Source organism: Aquila chrysaetos, chromosome 9, assembly GCF_900496995.4.
Source record: "Aquila chrysaetos chrysaetos chromosome 9, bAquChr1.4, whole genome shotgun sequence".
Classification (NCBI taxonomy): Eukaryota; Metazoa; Chordata; class Aves; order Accipitriformes; family Accipitridae; genus Aquila; species Aquila chrysaetos.
In genome coordinates this window covers 37,122,804-37,143,450 of record NC_044012.1, presented here as the reverse complement: position 1 = coordinate 37,143,450, position 20,647 = coordinate 37,122,804, and the positions used below count along the sequence as shown (strand labels likewise).

The 20,647-nt window shown below is 45.2% G+C and overlaps 1 protein-coding gene across 17 annotated transcripts in view; it reads right to left on the bottom strand.

Moving 5' to 3' along the window:
- Positions 1-6,135: 6,135 nt before the first annotated feature.
- Positions 6,136-20,647, bottom strand: part of FBRSL1 (fibrosin like 1) — a 561,483-nt gene continuing 546,971 nt past the window's right edge. For 16 of the 17 annotated variants that reach the window (XM_030024925.2, XM_030024940.2, XM_030024932.2 and 13 more), the window contains 6 exons: positions 19,923-19,994; positions 18,472-18,604; positions 14,300-14,377; positions 12,465-12,548; positions 11,203-11,443; positions 6,136-9,140 (listed from right to left, as the gene is read on the bottom strand). In XM_030024925.2, the coding sequence (XP_029880785.1) occupies positions 7,907-9,140; positions 11,203-11,443; positions 12,465-12,548; positions 14,300-14,377; positions 18,472-18,604; positions 19,923-19,994 (1,842 nt within the window). In that variant the 3' untranslated portion in view covers positions 6,136-7,906. The remainder of the gene's footprint in view (positions 9,141-11,202; positions 11,444-12,464; positions 12,549-14,299; positions 14,378-18,471; positions 18,605-19,922; positions 19,995-20,647) is intronic. The other variant, XM_030024933.2, reaches the window with a different exon arrangement.

Sequence of the window (20,647 nt, the reverse complement as noted above, 5' to 3'; positions counted from 1 at the left end):
CCTCCCACGGACGCTGCCACGCTACAGCCGTGCCGTGGCTGTGAAGCCGGCTGTTGTGGCTGCGAAGCCAGTTTTGCCTCTGGGGAATCGACACCCCCCTGCCCTGCTGAGCCGGCAGCCAGACGGGCTGAAACAATAGTGCAAGCTAATGGAGCAAAACAACTATCGGTGTTTCCTATTAAAAGTATTTTTATGATGATGATTATTATTAATATTACATAGGGGCTGTAATTTTCTCCCGACTCACTCCAACATCTCACAAAATAAACAGTTGCTGTATTATCCCCTTGTAAATGAGACCACAGGATTGTAAACTTTAATTTGTTACTTTTGGCTGCTCTCAGGTTTGGCAGACAATTAAACCAATTCATTAGTTCACAGAGGCACATTTTTGGCCATGTCTGGCTGTGTGAAGTCATCCAGTGAACACACTGGAGGCAGGGTGCAGAAAAACCGTACAGTGTCTTTGCCACAGGATCCGTCAGTAACGGTCCAAAGAGGTCGGTGTGGATTTTGCAGACCCAGGTGGGAGGGGGTCTGGTTCCTCCTGTTGCTCCGCCGTGCCCCGAGCATGTGCCGTTGGCAGCCCGCTGCCCTGACTTGTCGGCCGGAGACGCGATATCGATCCCGTGTCTGACTGGAAGGTAGCTGGGTCGTGCCTGAGGCTTAACCTTTAAATTCTGCAGAGTTTCATCAGTGAAACTCCACAGGACATGGCAGGAAAGGCTAATCTGGCTGTGCATGACCTCCAGAGCCATCCCCACCAGCTGAATTAATTCCTTGAATAGCTGGACTGCTTTCGATCCCTGCTTTCTCAGCTGCAGACACATGGTTAACCTGTACAGCCCCATGACAGCAGTGCACGGCTTTTAGCCTTTTCAGGGCTACCACTGAGAGTTAAGAGATACGTGCTGAGAGTTAAGGTGTGGGGTTTTTTTTAATGGAAGCCATAACAGTATATTTTATGGTACTATCACCTCCCCTGTCCAAGGGGCTTAGTGCAAACCACCAATCAGATAAGGTTCCCTTGTCAGTCATTTTTCACACGCAGTAGTTTCTTAGATGTCTATTAACAAACCAAAAACCCCGAGCCATCTTAGTTTTGAAAACAAAAAAAAAAACCCAAACCATAAAATTCCTCCCTTTTCCTTTGTTCACTCCACAGTAGGTGCAGAAGCCCTCAGTGCCTGTGACCAAGCACCCATCACCATTATCAGGCAGGTGGAAAGGCAGCTGATCTTCACAGTGGCCTTGATGGCGGTGTGTATTGCTATTTGTTACTGAGATACGGCAGGAAATTTGCTCACTTATTTTCTCTCTTTCTGCTAGTCCTTTGTTGGCTGATAGACGAGGTATGGCTGCCTGCATCCTAATGGGTTTTGTGGGAATCTACACACAAATGGCTGAATGCATCCTTAAAAGCAGGCAGGAGGTTTTCAGCTTACGGCTCACATTGGTGAAATGCAAAGAATAATAGAGATTCCAGAAGGGAACCTAAACTGCTTTAGGTCAGTTTTCTTCCCGCTTTTTCACTCAACAAGCCATTAAGGAGACACTCTTAAATCCTTTCATCCTTCTTCCAAAGGATTGCATTGGCCAAAGCATTGCATTACTGTGACAGTAATTCAGCAAGCCCCCAGGAAGGATTTTACAGGTGATAGTGGTTCCTGCATTTCTGTTTTAAGAGCCATTGCCCTGGATGAAAGGACTTTCCAAGCTGTAGAGGGACATGGGACAGAAGACGATCTTTGCCTCATGGTACAATTAAAAAAAGGAATTTCCAGCATCTCCGCTCTCCTGGTGTCATTAAGACAACGTGGAAGAGATCCCGACCCCCTCAGGCTTGGTCTCGCCCAGCACAAGGCTCCGATGTGCTGCTCAGCTGGGCTCATTCCCTCTCCAGTTAAAATTATTCATTCCTTTCTTATTTCAACAACCTGCCTTTCTCTCAAAAATCACTTGTCTCAGGGTTTATGGAGAAAAATTTTTTTGGAGTGCTGATTTATAGCACTCAAAATGAAAAGAGAGATTTTTGAATAATGAAACCTAAAAGCTTCCCCACCACTGCGTTTCTCACTGGCCAGCACTTTGAATTTGGATTTGCCCAGAGTTCTGTTTTGCAATTTTCTCTGAGCGACCCCACCACTGCCGGCGTGGCCGGGGAGCATCGCTGGGCACTGGCTCTCCATCGGCTGGAAGGGCTGAAGAGAAGGAGAGGCTGCAGTAGGGAGCGGAGCATTTATGAAAAGCTGGTTACTTCCTTCGGTGTCTAACTGGGTTTTCCTTTCCCCGAAATAACATTCAACAAAAGCGCTTTGATAAAACAGTGAGCAAACGCTGCAGAAGAGCTTATTACGACTTCTTATTTTGCGACAGCTCTTCCGCAAAACAGCGGCAGCAACCTGCCTGCCCTGGCGGAGCTGCAGCTGTTTTCTCGCACCGTTCCTCCTGCCGTCGGCAAGGACGTGCGCTGCGCGACCGAGGCCGACGCGGGTGTGAGCCGGGCCCTGGTCTCCTTTGGGTGTCTGATACCTCCTCCGCTCCTCAAACTGCTTTTTTTTTGGGGGGGGGGGGGGGGGAGATGAAGGGCTTCACCCCGCTGCGGGCAGCTGCGGTTCGCTGCGTGAATTCCTATCAGGAGCTGGAGGAGGATGATGAAGCTGGTTGGGTTTCGAGTCAAAAAAGAAGACCTCTATTATTCTCTTTTCAGCTATTTATCAAGGCTCAGTGCAAAGGGCCTGACACCCGGCCAGCGTGGCCCGGCTGCTGTGATCTGTGTGACACGCAAGCTGCCGTCGAGCCGGTAATGAGGGACCTTCTGCTAAACGGCCAATTGAGCAGCCAGTGCCTGCCGAACAGCTTCATCGGCGGGAGGGACGGCTGCGTATATCTCTATTTTGACACATCCTCGCTGAATGAGGAAGAGAACAAGCAGAAAATGGCTGATGATAAATGCAGCAATTAGGGAAGCTTAATGGAGCAGAAGGTTTTTTTGTGAGAAGACAAAGAAATTGCCGCGCTGACACCTGCGAGGAGGTCCCAGCCGCTGCCGTCGGGAGGCCTCCAGCTGTGCGGCAGCAGCAGGGGCTGGGGCGAGGGGAGAAGACCCTTTTCCTTTGCACACACATCCCTCAAAGGCCTTGAAAAAATATTTTCCAAGTTAAACTTCAAAACACCATTTGATTTTTCTTTTCCCCCATTATGTTCAGAAATGGTAGCCTGTAATTTAGGCCCGTTACAGCCCTCTCCCGCTCCCTGCTTTTTATTTGGTTTCACATAATACGGCGTGCTACTGGGAAAGGCTTTTTCCTGACAAAATATCCATCTCGGTGGTATGAAAGAGCTGCGGCCTCAGCGGGGGGATGCTGTCGTGCCAGACGTGGGTGGACACGAGGGGGGGTCCCCCAGACGCCGCTGCTGCGCCCGCAGTGACGCCCTGTCCAAGGCTGAGCCCGCGACCCGCCGCGCTCTTCCCAAAGCACCGTGTTTCCGAGCTAAGCCCTGGGCTACCAGCTCCCCAGGATTAAAGCACTGAATTTGGTTGCCAAAGCCCCATTTCTCTTTATTTCTCCTTCGCTAGACTCTTCCCAAAGCAAACTGCCTGTGCAAAGGGACACCAAGCAGCACTGGGGAAAGGTCTGTACTGGGAGTGCAGGGAAAAACCCAGCAGCCCGCGGCGCCGGGGGAGCCCAGGTTTCAGTGATGGGCAATGCCATTTTGGTCTCTCACAAGACCATTACCAAAATCTCCCCCCCCCCACCACCACTGCAACACAACTATTTTCCTAAGACTTTGGCAAAAAGGAATTTCCTGAAGGAGGTAAAGGAAAGGTTTCCTTTTTTTTTTTTTTTTTTTTTGCTCAGTACGAGCCAAAGAAAACACAAACCCTGTTTTCCCCACCACCGACAGCTTCTCAGCTCGAGCCCGAGCTGCGCACCGCTGATTTACCTCTTCTCTCATTCTGGCACTTGCTAGCCCGCCCGAAGCAAAGCTGTTGTGTCTCGCTCTTGCCTAAGCTCTCGGGATATTACATTTCTGTCTAGCTGACTGCTTGTGCTTTCCCTCCTCCGGACCCGGGTGATGTTGGCGTTGCAGATCCTACGGCGGCAGCTCAGGCTGCTGCAGAGTCTTTGGGTGCCCCTGCATCAACCCTTTGTTTGTCTAACTTAGACAAACCGATTAACCAACAACTAAGTATTTACGGTATCTGTAACGGCTGGAACGGACAATTCCCATATACTTATTTTAGGCAATAAAGCTTGCTTTTTAGGGAAATACTAGATCTTTTTGTCAAAACCCAGTATTTTTGACAAGTAATCTGAGAACTCATTACAGATTTACAGATTGGCTTTTCCCCTCGCTCCATGATCTCCTGGTTGTTTGTCTAGTTCATTAACCAGGCCAACACTGGCCCCAATTAACTGAAGTGGGTGCACACCAAATCTCATTCCACCGAGCTGCGGTAGCGCGTGGCATCATGTTCCGGACAAAAGGTAACGCAAGTGCAAGAGCTGGTCTCCCTCCTTACGCTTTCCTGAGCATCTTTTTAAAAATAGGTTGCCTGAGGCAAGCAATGAGCCTTACAAATCCCATCCTCTTCCTCCCACCATCACTTGTTCGCTATATCCCACCCTTGGTCGGTGACTGGGGGAAGTCTCTAGGGAGATGGCCCGAAGTAGAATAAAAATGGTAAAAACTGCACAAAATGAAAACTCAACGGCGGTAGAAACGCATAGAACCCAGGAAGTCCTTCTGTACCAGTTCTTTTTAGCAGAAGGCGGCTCAGCTGGGGTGGCTTAAAGGAATAAGGCTGAATTAATTAGTTTCTCTGTTTAGGTAATAATACCATTAATCACGATGAACCTTTTTGTGAGAAGGCTGATGCTCGGCACTGCGTAATTCCGCAGGAATCCCACTGTAGTGCAGCATTATTGATGGGTCATCCTCCAAAAGCGTAAGAGCAATGCCTCCTAATACAGTAAATGGCAAACCGCTGATTTTCTTTTAATATTCAGACTGCCACAACATCAGTCATGATGAATTCTTCTGGCACCGGTGTGGCTGCAATAAGCAATCCTTCAGGAATGCCAGGGGAGCATGGCATTGATTTAATGCTCACTTTTTAAATCATACACGGACCAAATCCTTCCAAAGGGTACGGTCCATTTTTGTATTTTTTTGGAGCGTGCAGTAACAACCCCCTTGCTCGCACTCATCTGCATCGGGAAGATGCAGCTACGGACTCCTTCTAACAGAGATTAGGGAGGTTCATTTACGCAGGTCTGTGTCAGAGGTGGTGTCGAGCAAGATGCCGCGTTGGACAACGGCACCGGGAGAGAATTACAATCCCCCTGAGCCAGCATTACAAATATCTTTATGCCGAGTCCAGCACACTTTTCACTTCCACCATGTGTTATACGTTCCTCCGATTTCAGCTGGGAGAGCAGGTGCTGATTTTTAATGCCTATTTTGTTTTAAGCCTCCTTTCATCAGATTAAGGACCCTGCTATTTTATTTCATTTTATTTTTTTATGCTCGGTAATTTAGTCACACACAAACTTAAAAACAGAAGCTGTAACATGCTGTTAAAGCACAGTCGCCCACAGTTAAATCAGTTACTGAGAGCGAGGGGGCTTGGAGCACTTTTCCATCCCCCCGCAGATGTCTGCTCTCAGCCTACGGGAAAAGCTGGGGAAGCAAATGAAAACGCACGTGGAGAAGAGCGCTTGAGGCAATAACCTTCCCGTAGCGATGCCGGCAGCACGGTTCCTTCAAACGAGCCGCTGCACAGAGCTGCTGCGTCCTTTTCCGTCCTTCTTTCCCCCCAGCGGAAGACCGTCGGATCAGCGCGGAGCCCCAGGTGCCCCCGGCGCCGAGGCCACGGGATCCACCGCAGAGCCGAGGAGCACCGCTCTCCTCCCCAGTCCTGCCCGCCACAACTATTGCCTCCGAAGCATTTTATGGGCCACGTTCCTTCTGCCGGGCCAGATTTACGAGCCAAATAAAATCCCTCTCCCAGCACCAACCCTTTCCGCCAGCTGCCGGCTGCCTCCTCCCGGCCGCCGAAGCGCCGTCAATAAAGCACGAGCCTCCGAGTCAACAGCACTGGCTACGACACACAAACACTCAACTCCCTTTTTCATCCAAAATCAATGTTGTATTTATCTTCATTGATCTACAAGGAAACTGAATGTTTAAAATTACAGGGGGTGCAGGGGGGAGGATGGGGAGGGGGGGGAAACAAGAGTTACAGAGCCAAGAAAATAGTAGCGGATGGCTGAATTAACTAGAGAGAAAAAGCCCAGGATATATAAAACATGGACACTGAAAAATAAAATAAGGGAGGGGGGATGGTACAGCAAGTAAAACATGGCAAAATTTACATATGGATGAAAAGTAAAATTGGAAATAAAAAATAAATCATGCCAAAAAGCAGTTCAAGGCAGAACCACACTGAAACAAACATTTGCTTATGGTCTTCATGTACTATAGATAATATATCAGAATTTCTTTTTTTTTAATCAACCATTAGACTTTTTTTTTGCACTCCTAAAATTCTACTTTGTCTTGTATACAGATTCCAATAAGAACACTGCACAATTAGCACAAGGGGTCCACGGAAAATTGTCCTTGCTTGCCAGCGATCCTGCCCACAACACAAAAAAAAGAGAAAAAAAAAGGAAAAAAAAAATAAAGAAAGGGTCTGCCGCATGGTACTGTGCCAGTTCCATCTGCTTTTGCCAGCTTGAAAAGTAGGAAACCAAAATTCCCTTCCAGGAGCGTGTGTGTCTCTCTTTCCTTGACGAACTGTCCCTTGTGTTTGTACAAAAAAATTCAGTCTCTCTTTTTTTTTTTTTTTTTTTTTTTTTTTGTTAAACACAAGCATCCTTCTTCCTGTTCACATGCCATTTCCATTCTGTCTCCATAGTTGCGAGTTGGTTGTTTTTGGGTTGTTTTTTTTTTTTTAAACCTTCCTCCCCCCAACATCCACTAAGACCTGCCTCCAAGTTCTTGCATAGTTGAAGTATATATGCCGTACTTAGCTTTCTGAGTGTGAATTTCTGACTGTGACAAGAGTATGAGTTGTAACCATGTTAACAAATAACCAGAGTGGTTCTAGAAACCATTTTTATAAAGTCTACCTATGTTAAGAATTTAATATTGGTGTACATTTATATTAACAGAATATTTACAGTTTGTTTTCTTTGTTTTTTTTTGTTTAAAACAAGAAGTCAAAAAAAATTCCTCTTAAATTTCTGCATAATATAATAAGGCAAAAAACAAACAGTTTTGTACATTATTATTATTATTAATATTTTAATATATATCTGTAACTTCGGTTCCAAAGTACCAAGGTAAGTGATCAATTGGCCTCAGAAGGGAACCTCACAGTGGACTGTAAAACTACAGTATTTCCATAAATAATACTTTTAAGAAACCCTGGGTATTTTTTTCTTAAGGATCTGAGGCCTTTAAAATGCAAATTTAACTAAAAACAAAAGCAAAATTTCTTCTTTTTTAAGTGAATAAAGAGCACAAAATTAAAAAAAATACAAATCCATTAAAAATGTTTCTCACATTTGGGAAAAAATGTACAAACTTGATATTTTTAACTCATTTTTTTTTAGCACAGAAACAAAAAAACAAAACCAAAAATCAATACCTATATATTAAATTCCCATTCTCAGCAACCTTCTTGTTGGAAAGTCTGCATCCCCGACCCCGTTATTTATGGAAATGTGCTTAACTTCTACAAATTTTACATTAAAAAAAAAAGTTTACAGCAGTGCATTTTGTAAAAGGTTTGTTTTTTGTTTTTTTTTTTTTCTGTTTGTTTTTTTTTGTTGTTGTTGTTGGTTGTTTGTTTGTTTTATATACAGGCGAGTTTAAAATTCAATGTTGGGGACTATCGTGCCTCTACTTCTTTGGGGTTCCTAGAGGGGGAATAGTCCCTGGACTCTGAGTTTGTGAGTGGAGTAGTCCTGCGTGGGGAGGCAGGTCTGGTGCTGCTCGCTGGTACAAGAGGCGGTGGGGCGCTCAGCGCTGCAGTTGGCGGGTTCCTATTTAAAATCCCATTGTGCATGGCAGTGGATGGACTCAGTCTGGGGTAATGCATCCCGCTTAAATGAGGCATGAAGGATGGCACGTGTGCCAGGTGACTTTCGATGGGGGACGAGTGCAAGTGGTGCATTCTGGCACGCTCAAGTTCTTCTCGTAAGTGCAAGCGCTCTCTTTCCTCCACTTGCCGCAACCGCTCCTGCTCTCGGCGGGCTTCGAGAAGGTTTTCATGGTTGTAGTCGTGTGGCTCCCTGTCTCTGTAAGAACGCTCATGGTCGTAAAACCCAGAGGTGGTAGGGAACCTATGGATAGGATCCGTCCGGAGCTGAAAGTCCATTCGACGGTGCAGGTCTAAGCTCCGGTAGGCATCTCGCAACGGGTCCCTCATTGGGTCCCAAGAAAATCCGGGATGTGGCAGCCTCTCTCTTCCTGACAAAGGATTCATGCCTATGAGCGGGGTCATCATTCTGCTGCGGTCGAGGACGTTCATGTTGTTCATCTGGTGCACGCTTCCCATGGAGATGGGCATAGAGGCAGCCATCGAGTGAGGCAATGATAATCCATGCAAAGTAGGTGGCGGGGGATGCTCCACCGATCGGGAGTGCTGGGAAGGCTCAGACCCTACCACCAGCACATCACTGTCTTCCTTCCTCTCCTCTTTGACTTTGATGTCATTCTTAATCTTCTGGAGGTCACTGGGAAGCTCTGTCTTTCTCTCCATGTCCTTGCTCATTAGATTGGTAAGCTTCAAGCTCTCACTTAGTGCAGGTTTGCTGTATGGGGATACAGACTGGATTACTGGCTTTGTGTTGTCCTCAGAGGGTCTCTTATCATGGCTTGGAGTTTCCTTCACTGGGGAGCGGCTCTCTTTAATCTTGTGTTCTGCTATGGGTGGCTCTCTCAGCCGCTCAGGGTGCTCTCGCTCGGGTTCTTTGGACCTCTCCCTTTCTCCAAGGCTAACCTGCCTGATGGGATCACTGGAGGTTTGGCTGTTGCTGCGGATGAGATTGCTTATCTGATGTGTCACTGGAGCCGATGCCGGTGAGGATCTGTTTGAATGTCTGTTTTTATCCATGAGGTCTCTGTAAAAAGAGAGAACATACATCCTTGGTTTTGTGTGAACAAACATACATACCATGTTGGACATGCATAGTGCTGTGGCTAGTTGTATAATTCGAGATTGCTCAGAAAATTATTTGAAAAGCTCTGCTAGCATCAGCTGTAGCTGTGATGCTACACTGAAAGATATGCACTGCCTGCCTTTACATACTACATAGAAAAAAAATGTTAAATGTCCACAAATTTGGGGACTACACTGGGGATGCATTTGAAAGAACAGTATATTCACCCTAAGAGAAAGACCACTTCACTGAGAAGTGCAGGGAAAGAAGAATTCCAGACAGCTTATTTTCTTAAAAAAAGATGCTTATCGTGTGTTTAGATATACATCTTGCTGCCAGACAATGATCTTCTTGGCTGTAACACTCTTAACGCGGATTCCTTTCCCAAAACATGGACCCAGGCACACAAAACGGAAGCCTACAGAGATGCATGCAGGTCCTTCACAAGACAGCTCGTCGACTGGAAGCAGCCATAACATGATGCTTCTTGTCCTGTGGAGCTGCAGGAGAATTTTTGTTGTTGGCAGTTTTGGCAGGTAAGCTAGGTGCTTAAGGAAAAAAATCCTCGACTAGGCCATGAAACTGAGTAATCGACCTCCGTTTCAAGAGGACCTGCTATGATGAACAAGGGGTTTGACAATGTCCATGGTTTAGAAAGAGAGGCATGAGGGTTTACATTTCTAACTGCACCTTTATCTCTGAGCAAGCCAATTAGTCACAGTTACTCCCACCTCTTTAAGAGGGGAATAAATAATGCTCACCTTTTAAAAGCACTTTGCTCTGAATGAGAGACACTTTAAATGCAAAGTATGATGATTGAGAGAACTGCATTATGCAGCTGAGAGCCTCACTGACGTCTCAGTTTTATGCTGGCTTTGCTTTTGAGAGCTGCAAGACCTGAGTGCTGAAAGCTGGAGGTGTTTTGGGGAGTTCTGTAAGTATTTATCCCTTATAAATTACATTTGCTAACCCAGATTTCTTCCTCTGCGGTAGTCCTGATTGCTGATCAAGGATGTGGTTTATTAAAACCATGTCCAAACAGGGATGCTGGGGACCGCTTAAGCTGAATTAATAGAAATGTAATAGAGATGTTAACCCCTGTGTGAACACTCTTGAGAGTAAAGTAACCTTGGTTTGCAAATGAATTACACTAAAGCCAAGAAGGGAGCTTCCTATCTGAACGACTATCCATGCAAGGGCGTCAGACAATTTAACATTTAAAGCAAGATGATTTTCAGCCTATTGCTTCCACGTAACCTTGTTCACAGGCACTGCCTGAAGATCTCATTAAAAGCACTCCAGGCAAACTATGAACCCCCTATCACTAGTCAAATACACACATCTAAGACTTGCAGGCAGTTATTGCCTACAAAGAAGTAGCCTGTTGGACAGAACCGGGCTCTGAAATATAAAGGGCTTTACAGCTTCAAAATCATATAACTGGAAGCTAATGAAGTATCTATAGCCCAGGTGATACAGTCCTGTCATCGTTAATAAGGGTTTGTCTACAATGCAATTTTTAAAAATCAGTTTTGCTAATGGATTCATGCACACTGCTCCAGATACAGGCATTTGCATTTTTATCTCGTTAATGTCCAGCTAACATTTGAATTCATCAGCATATCTGTACATTAATGAGAACTATGACTGTCTCCAAAGGACCCATCACAATGCTACCTTCATGATTTCAGAATGTACGGTAATCCTAAAGCAGCTGCATTGAAAACAGCCAAGTATACCCTGCAAACATAGCGATGTGCTCATTTCCTCAGCCTGGTGCTTTTTATTAACCTACTAGCGGGGACTGGCTTACCATATTTCCACAGAGGACAAACCCTAAAAAGCAAAGAGGTTTTTTTTTTGTGTTGCTAGGACTTGTGCTTATATGATGGAGAGGCCTATCCGCTGCTTCAAAGAAAAGCAACGTTTTGTTCTGAAGATTATTTGACGATGGGAAAAATTAAAAAAAATATAGGGGAAACATAGGCCCAGAAGAAAGAGCTCAAAAGCACCCACTGCTTACCTCTCTTTGTCTCTGTCATCTTTACTCAGAGAAAGATCCCTCTTCTCGGGCTCTCGCTCCCGCTCTCTGTCTCTGTCATGGTTTGTCACTGAGGAGCTTCGCTCAGAATCAGTGGGCTTGGGCCACTGTGGAGGTGTTGGGAAGGACGGTGGGGTCCGATGCAGTCTATTCCATGGCTCGTGGGGATTATTGAAATTCTGCAGGTTTGGGCCATCTTTGTGAGTAAAAATGTTGTTGTGAGCTAGAATAATGGCAGGGGGAGGAAGAGTTAAAAAGAATTCAAACCAAGTAATTACATAGACATTTTTCACCATGCTAATCACAACCAGAACTGTCCTTTCAAGACTTTTTAATGTGGCGCTAATGGTGAGGGGGAGTTACTAGCAGGTGGACACAGATACCTCCAACACTGGGTGTAAGATCCACCAGCTCTTTTAAGGCTATTGGTGGAGGAAGCTTTAACTATACATCTGAATAACTCAGAGATGACTGAAAATGCCCAGTTCCTCTTCTCCCCCCACCCCAGCAAGGGTTCCAGCACAAAAGCAATATTTTACCTCAGCTCCTCTCACTGGCAGAAACATTAATTTGTGGGTAGTTACAAGCAATCAGCTGCCTGCAGCTGAGGATTCAGGGACTTCTTTGTTAGAGAAACCAGACTGTTTGGTGGTATGTATGTATGTGTATAAAAATAGAGCTTGGCTGTAGGCTTTTCAGAACAGTCACTTGATTTTCCTCCATCAGTCTTCAGCTGATTCCTGTTGCACCATGAGATGCAAAAGCATGCTCTCTTATGTGTGGCTCTCAAGCATGTCTTGCCTACAGGTAACGTGTTTTTGAAGTAAAATCATTTTATACAGGTAATTTAAACTTCAGACAATGGTTACAGAGGAAGTCTACACGCTGAATTAGGAGAAGTATCAATAGCTGTTCCACTATGCATCTTCGCCGTTGAAGGGTGTTACTTTAGATGCCCGTAGGGTCCCAGAGCTCTCTGGGGTTTTGCAGCTCTAGCACCTCTAGGAGCACACAAGGTACCAACCTTCAGCAGTGAGGAGACACAGAGCACAGCTAGTGATGTCTGTGACATGCAGAAAAGCTCCCACCGCAGAGACCTGGAAATCTTAGGTGCAGTGTTTTCAGATAGGAGAATGGAGGTTAGGAATTAAACTTCTTTAAAAACTACCACCAGCTGCTGTAAATATTAGCATGTGGCTTTTCTGGAAGGGATGTTTGTCTGCAGTAACCCAGCCAGTACTTACTCAGAGCATGACTGCCTAATCCTCCAAAGGCATTGCTGCCTAAGTTCCCAAGGCCGCTGAAGGTGCTTGACCTGCTAAATGGATCTGGAAAGGCAAACAGGGATTTAGCAGGCATTTAGCCAAGAATGTTGGAGAATGAAACGCACCCCTCCCCTTCTTAACGGTCCGAATCCAAGTAGGATTAGGCCAGACTTTAAGCTGATCCTTCTCATTGCAAGGTTCTTTGCACAGAAAATTCCCATCATGTTAAAATGGAGAAGGGATTCAGTGCTCACTCTGCAAACAGGTGCTGTAATAAACTTTTGTATGCCAGTCAGAGGGGAGCTAGAAATTAAGGTCTAATAGCTGAAATTAGGGTGGCTGCTGCTGAGCTATAACTCTCCTTCCGTAACAGTACTAATAGTAGAAGCATTGCAATTGCCTTGAAAGAAGAACCTCAGCAGGCTCCTCGGTCAGCATATTGAGGGGTTGCATTGTTTCACTCTTGTTTCTGTATACAACTTTCTACCCTCTTTGTAATAGCGCATTGAGACAGTCCTAAACTAATTGCTACAGACATCCATCCTCACAACAACTAACTGTGGCCTGTTTGCGCCAAAATCCTCTCCCATAATAGCTTCCTCGATCCCAGTGGTGATGGAAATGATAGCATAGTCTTAGGAGCTACTATGACAAAGGGATGGGAGGTTTGTATCCTTTGAGGCAAAAGATGAGTCTTGCCTTTCCTGCCTTTTTTTTTTCTTCATTAAAGGTACCCATCATCAGAAGAGGTTCCTCTCTGAGCAGATATAGCCTGACTCAGGTTTCTGCACTCCAGGGATGGCTATGGGTTAAATCGTACCAGTATACTTGTTTTCTTTCATTATGGTCAGTTCTAAATAACTCCTCCTTCTGCCCACTGGCTTTTTCACTGTCCCTTTAAAGTCTTTAACTTGCCATGTTACGGGAGGTGAGTTGCTCTTCACTTCCTCACGGATATCCTTGTATTTAAAATATCAAGGCAAACAGCACAAATAGCTTGCATCTTTAAGCAAACAGCTATTTGCTTATTTACTTATTTTTAAATAGCTGTTCTTGCCCTTCCCCTTTGATATTATGTAGTTGAGTGACTCTGTAGAGATACAGTTAATTTTGACAGAATGTTCAGGAATTGATGTAAATCTGGGTATTTGCAACAAAAAAAAAGTCTACTAGGTCATGTGGCATGCTACATTTACTGATTGGATGAGTGTTACTAAAACATTAATCAACAGAGCTTGAACTTTAATTGGCAATGAGCTGCTTGTGAGCTTCTAAAATGAGGAAATCTGAGAAAATCAGGCTCTACTTACTGCCAATTAGGAAACTGAAAGGCTGGCAAAATGTGCAGAACAGCTATTTGCCAGGAACTGTTCACTGAACTTTAACAAAGAACCTAGCCAAGAACTTTCATATGTGGGAAAGGGTACGGGAGGAGCCCATTTTAAGCTGTGGCTTGTTCGAGGTACCTTTGCTTAAATTTACCCCATTTACTTGGGCACATTCAGCAGCATAAAAGGGCTCTACAGGCCACATTTCAGCTCCTGTGCAGTGTCCCAGCAGTGACAGACTTGCCTGCCCTGCAATGCCTTCTCTTGCAGGAGAGGGTCTGCTAATCCTGCCCCTCTCCTTTGGAGGAAAGCGGAGGGGATGCGCTGGGAAGCTGGCATGGGTGAGAAGCTGGCTAGCTTCTGGTTCCTGAGACAGTTTAAGCCTCTCCCTCCCCTAGTGCTACAGTGCCTCAAGGCAGGACCACACCGGAGAGCCAGGAACGGGGCAGAGGTATAAAGGTGAAGGCAGGGTTTACTTACACTTACCTGCCAAGTGGTTAGTAGGCAGGAAACTGCTGTGGTGAGGTGAAGGACCAAAAGGGGTGGTGGCTGGATGTGTTGCACCTGTGAGAACAAGGTCCCTTTTTAGTTGAGTGGCAAGTGACTGCTTGCATACACAGAGGTCCTGGCCATCACGTTCAAGAACCAGATGCAAAGGCACAGGCCGGATTTAAACACAGCAAAGGCAGGGGAAGACCCCAAACACCAGCTGAGCGAGCTACAGGCAGGATTGCTCCGAGTGCCCTTTAAAGGAGTCTGTGGGCACTAGGAGGCAGGAGGAGACCTTGCACGGAGTGTTGCTGCTCACCTGTAGTCATGAGGAAGTGAACCTCTTTGTCTGGCATTTTCAGTCATTACTCTGTGTTTACATTAAAAAAGGTCAGCCCAGGTTATGGGCCCAGACAGAAGGTGCTCGGAAGTGACTGATTAAAGTCTATATGAAACACCAGTTAATGACGGGCACGCAGGGAACATCAATCATGCCTCTCCCATGAGAGCTCCATCAATGGTCTTACATCTGTCTCTGCATCCACAGGCTCCCCCCGTGGTATTTTCTTCCCTTTCCTAGACACTGCTTATTGCCATGGTGCCATGCTACCTTGCTGGGAAAGGAACACCACTGCTGAGCAAGCTGGATTACATTACGTTGAGGCGAGGGGAAGGAATGGGCTGAAACAAGCTGGTCTGCCCTGTATTTCAAGGTGGACCAGGCTCATGCAGAAAATTCTGCTCTCCTTTCAGAGCAGAAAATGAGAGATTTGCTTCCTTTGCAGGCAGACGCGTGTAAACCTGAACTGGCTTGCAACCGCAGTGTGAAAAGCACTGGTGTCACCTGCCACTGGGATACATGGTTTTTGGAGGAACATTAACTCGATGCGTCCTGCAAATGACAGTATGTTTGGGCCATCTCATGGGCCTGGCTTCGCCCCCTAAGGTTAGTAGACGGTTTTCAGGATGCACCTGAAAACAACTTTTGAATATTTATGTTTCAGATGCATGTGACAAAATGTTTCTGTGGCTCCAGTATTACACTGACGAGACCAGCCCTCTCCAACTGTTTAGGTTGTGAACATCCTTTTGGTGCCTCCTCCCTGCTAGTACTTCCACTACTGCAGACAAAGCAGAATTAGCAACTATCATAACTTTCAGATGCTGCCTGGATGCAAACAAAACTTCTGCCTCCCTTGCAGAAAGCAAGACCTGCCACACCTGTGCATTAACTGTCTCATTTTGTTAGAAAGTAGTAATTCCACAGAATGACAGAAGCAGCACTTTCCTGAGGACATGTTAAGTCATGTGCTAAACAGACCGACACCTAAATAAAGCTTTTCAGTGCTCTTGTCTCATATATTTTGTTGGTAAAAGTTAACTCCCCTTAATACTGGGAAGAGTAACAGGTCGACTCTAGCAAACATCAGCAGCCATACTGGGCACGAACATGGGCTCTTCACTAACAGCTCACTTAGTCAGTGCTTTCTCAAGTGATAACTTTCTATTATAGAAAAGAAGATTATGATCCTTCTTCTCCCACTTGGGATTCCAGCTCTCCTGTCACCTTCACCACAAGGACTTCTGCCTCGTCTGTGGCCCATATGAATGATTCCCACCAGTGGCGGACCTGCTCTGGTTAAGTTCCTGCCCCTCATGTCCAAGCCACATCAAATGCACATTTCCACCATATATCATCAGTGCTCATAACACTATGGAAGGTCACAGCAAAAGTGGGGGGAAATGGAGGGAAGAAATTAATATGCACAAGAGAAACTGAATCCCAAACAGCGTTTTACAGAGGTGCTGGTCCGTCCCTGACCTGGTCTTCCTTGGTGACAGAGCCCAACAACAGATGGTCGTTGTAAAACGCACTCATGTGTCCAGAAGATGAACAGACTATAAAACCGGAGAGGGAGACAGCGCTGCATGTCCCTCACCAGCTTGGGCACCACAAACCTAAGCAGCCAGAAAATGAGTTGAGGAAACTTAAGAGAGACCACGGCAACGAGACCTGGAGTTATCTATAAACATTCTGACTGCTCCAATGCTTCAAGACGAATGGAGACTGTCATCTTTCTAATCCTTTAAGATTTCAGAAGGTGTATAATGGATGGGAGATTTCTTCAAAGGAGACGGCTTACAAACTCAACTACATGGGCTGATAATAAAAAATCCTCCCGAGAAAGCCAGGAGCGGCATTGCAGGCTGTCAGGTAGTTATTAAATATAGCGTCTGCCAGGCAGCTGAACATCCGTCCTGAAGACAGGTGGCCCTAAGATAACTTATGTCTCCCACAGTAACTAGGCAATGCAGCAGAACCAATGATTCACATCAACTGCACGCTTGTTCGATAAGGTGAAAAGAATGCCTCGGATATTGCAGAGTAAAAGATTTATTCATCTATATATTACTGCTGCAGTGTTTGTTCACTTTGATAGCACTCTTTACCTAGATTTACCGTGTGATGGCTCTTCCGATTAATATACTCACGGACAAGTTGCTGTAAGTTTGTTTATCTCTAGTGAAAGTTTTCTATGAATTTGCCTTCTTTAATGTATCTATTCCATACTATTTCCCCTCTTGCTTTCACGAATGGAGAAGCAAGCCGTGCTTGCACCTTTAAGAGAAAAAGGTCAAGATACCAACCGGACTGGTGCTTTTCTGCCTGTTAGGGTAAACTCTGCCCAATATAACCTTCAGTAGCAAACCCATACATGAAGCAAGATTCTTGTAATGACAACACAGGACAGACTGAAGACAGTGATAAGGACACAGCTGCCATAGGAAAACAGTCAAAGGTTTGTAAATCAGCTGTGCTTATGCATCCAAGCAGATGCAATAAGTATCTTGGTCCCATACTATCAAAGTACCTTTACAGAGACCAAAATACAGGGTAGCATCCTACAATGTACAACTAGTTATCAGCACTGATGATATGTGGTGGAAACATGCATCTGATGGTTAAGAATTTCCACCCACGGATAAGAGTGGAAAGACAAAATGAACCACCAGTGGAGTTCCTGAGGGCTATGTGACGTCTGTGTTTGAAACTCAATTCTCACAGAGGGTTCAGCTTGATTCTCATCTGTTCCTCTTCTGTCACGTTTGGGACAAAATTCCTAACACTTCTAACCTCATTCATCTCAACGGGGTTGAACCAAGGCTGAATATGACCATGTCTGCACTGAGTTAGAATGAAAGTGCAATATTGCATCATAAAACCAGAGTTTTCTAACTTTCCTAACTGAAGTTAGGAAACAAAATTACATTAGTTGCCAATTAGTAACATACAGGAGGCAGACTTTGGCATCTTAAACACAGAAAGAAAATCTGGAAAAGTCGGGGGGGGAAGTTAAGCCCTGGGAAGAGAACAAAACCAACATTTGGTTGATGGCAATAAACAAGAATAGTACCTGTGACCTCCAAAACCAGAATGTCAGAGTTGCAGCCTCCCATGGTCAGAGCCATCAAGAACAGCGCTGTGAAGCTTACTGCACTTTGGTAATTGCATTAATTGTAATTACTTCTCCAACAGATTGGAAAGCAATTGATCAATGTAAACTGTATTTAATTCTTTTTTTTCCTAATTCAATATGCCATTTTAAGCCTTAGAGATTGCTGGACTTCATAACACATAGAGGGATTTTATGTTTAAAAACTAAACGCTTCACAAATACACCTTCTGTGATATTTTCAATGCTGTTATTGAAGTCTTCCTTTTACAAAACCCCCTTGTTTTCAGAAAACAAACAGAAACTTAGTGAGTGGAGGAGCTGAGAAGAATAACATGGCAAATATAAAAGCAAGAAAGAGACCGGGGCCACTTCCAGTCCTGTGCAATGGAAACGTTTCAAGTGTTTTGTCAAAATTGCTTTTTAAAATCACTCTATAGCCTATTAATCAGGACGCATAAGAGCCAGCTGCACAGACATGAATGTAAGAGCCAACTGCTGCAGCTCGGTGATGTGCGGAGGATCCTGCACTGGAGGCGGTGGCAGAGCCCAGCCCAGCAGCTCTGAGAGCCCAGGTCACAACAGTTGCCAGTGCCTCCACACCCCTATGAACCATCTTGCCTGCTTCAATTTTTGCGGCGTACGTAGCTGTAGAGACACATATTGCATATACTGACTGGGTTTTTTTTGCAACAAATGATGATCTTCCCTTACCTGTGGTAGAAAACAGAGGCCTGGCAAGATCCTGTGGATAATGGAAGCCTGGAAACACTCCAGGGGCGGGAGGTCTGCTGAACAGGTCAAGTTTACCACCTATGTCTAGCTTGTGGGGATCCAGCTGCATTTGCTGTCAAGTGATATAAAAACAATCTCATTATACACTTCCTTTTTTATGGGAGAAAAAGACAGGGAGTTCAGGCCCACTCCTGCTTAGCCCTGCCAGGGAGACTTAGCGAGAGTGACAGCAGCGTCTCTGGTCACGTACCACAGTCATGCTCTGACAGCATCTGTAAGGCCATTTCGCTCCACAGCCTCTCAGCTGCCTGCCTCATCCACATGAATAAGGTCTGAAGTGAGCTCTCAGCCCCTCAGCACACACAGTGGAGCATGCAACATGATACACTGAGTGCGCTGCTCCCCAGGATCAGTCGGCGCTCTCAGCCTGACAAAAAATATTCTGCAGGCAGAAAGCTGCCAACACAAGTCTTGAGAGCTGGGTGATGGACTTGTCTGTTTTGCTTCTCCAGTTTGGAGAGAGAGAGAGATGTTCCTAGACTATGTCCTTCCTGCAGCTAGTATAGCTCAGTATGCAGACAAGGCGCGAAGGATAAAGAAAACTATGAGGCTCCTCCAGAAGCTATTTTTATCCTTCCCCTATAGGAGTGAGCATGGTCAGAACTGCACCTAAGTCATAGAAGTCTCTCAATAGCTTAAGGATGATATATTTGCTCATAAAAAAAAATGGACATACACCACTTGTAGAGGCAGTAATTACAGTGCACCTACTTAAGCACTGAATACTCTTCATTAACAGGACAAGAAAACTACAGCAAGAGCTATGAAAAAATGAACGCTACAGAAGTCCCATTATCAGCTATTCTGCCTGCCACAGGGAACTTCGAGCCTGTAACAGCACCCCGGCACACCTACGTCTTGTTACCTCTTGAGTCTTAACCCCCCTCCCTCTGCCCATCATCGCAGCAGTGCAGAAAGCCCAACACCCTCTAACACAGTAACTATCAATCTACTCGCCTGCTCTACGTTTTGTTATAAGTTCTTCACCGTATCGGTCATTTCATTATGAATGGGGTAATACTCCCTATTCCACAGGAGATACTAGTACAGAAGGGAAATGACATTAAACATGTATGCTTTGTAAAAAAGATGGATTTGGGGCAAAATTACCTCCCCCCTCCCTTTCTTCTTCTATTTCTGGCTGTGCACTTAGTATCTCTTGCTCGTTTTGCTACCCTTCAACTCAACTTCTTTGCCCTCAGATAAACTTTATGGTTGCTACAATAAATGTTAAAGGATTGAAAGTGTTAGTTAATCAATACAGGCAAGCTTGAGAATCACCAACAGTAACTGCTTCCTGCTCATTACTCACTAAAACATAATCTGTAAGCCAAAAGACTTGGCTTTGTTCCAAAAACTGTCTGAATTACCTTTATCTTTTGCTGGTGATGGTAGATCTGCCAGGCGATCTGTACATGAACCGCACACCACTTCCCGGGTTTCTGCAATGGAAAGCACAAGAATTTAGATTAATTTATACGTTAGCAATCTACATCAGATAGAACGTTTCATTTCCCTTACTGTCAAACAGACAGCTAAGCAATGAGAAAGGCTGATTACTAAAATGGCACAATAGGTGATCAACATTTTTTTTCTGTACTGCAGCAGATGATGTTTAAATTAAGGAGGAAACAAACAGGAAGAATGTGGGATATCTTCCTCATCTCACGGAGATCTGAGATCCCTGCTTTGTTCTCTCCTACTTGCACTCCCTCCTTCATAAACCGAAATAAATGGCAGCAAAGAACAGTATGCCATGCTTAAGAGAACGCAACTAATCGTTAACAGTTCTGTTTCTGAAAAGAGCCCTGTTCATTCATCCCTGCTGCACTGCAGGCTAAGTCATGCATGGTTATTATGGCTGCTTGCATTTGGGGAGGAAAAGGGTGTGGACAAACAATCACCAGGGATGAGCAGTGCCACAGCTGAACGAGTTACTATTTTTCAGCTGAGCTGTGGTACTCACTGTAGGGTGTTTTTGTGGAACATCAGAAGTGCAAATAAAACACATTGACCTAAGCCACCATGAATCTGATCGCTGGTGAATATCTGTCCATGCTTACAGTCGTTTATTTCTGCGACCCTTATTTCATAC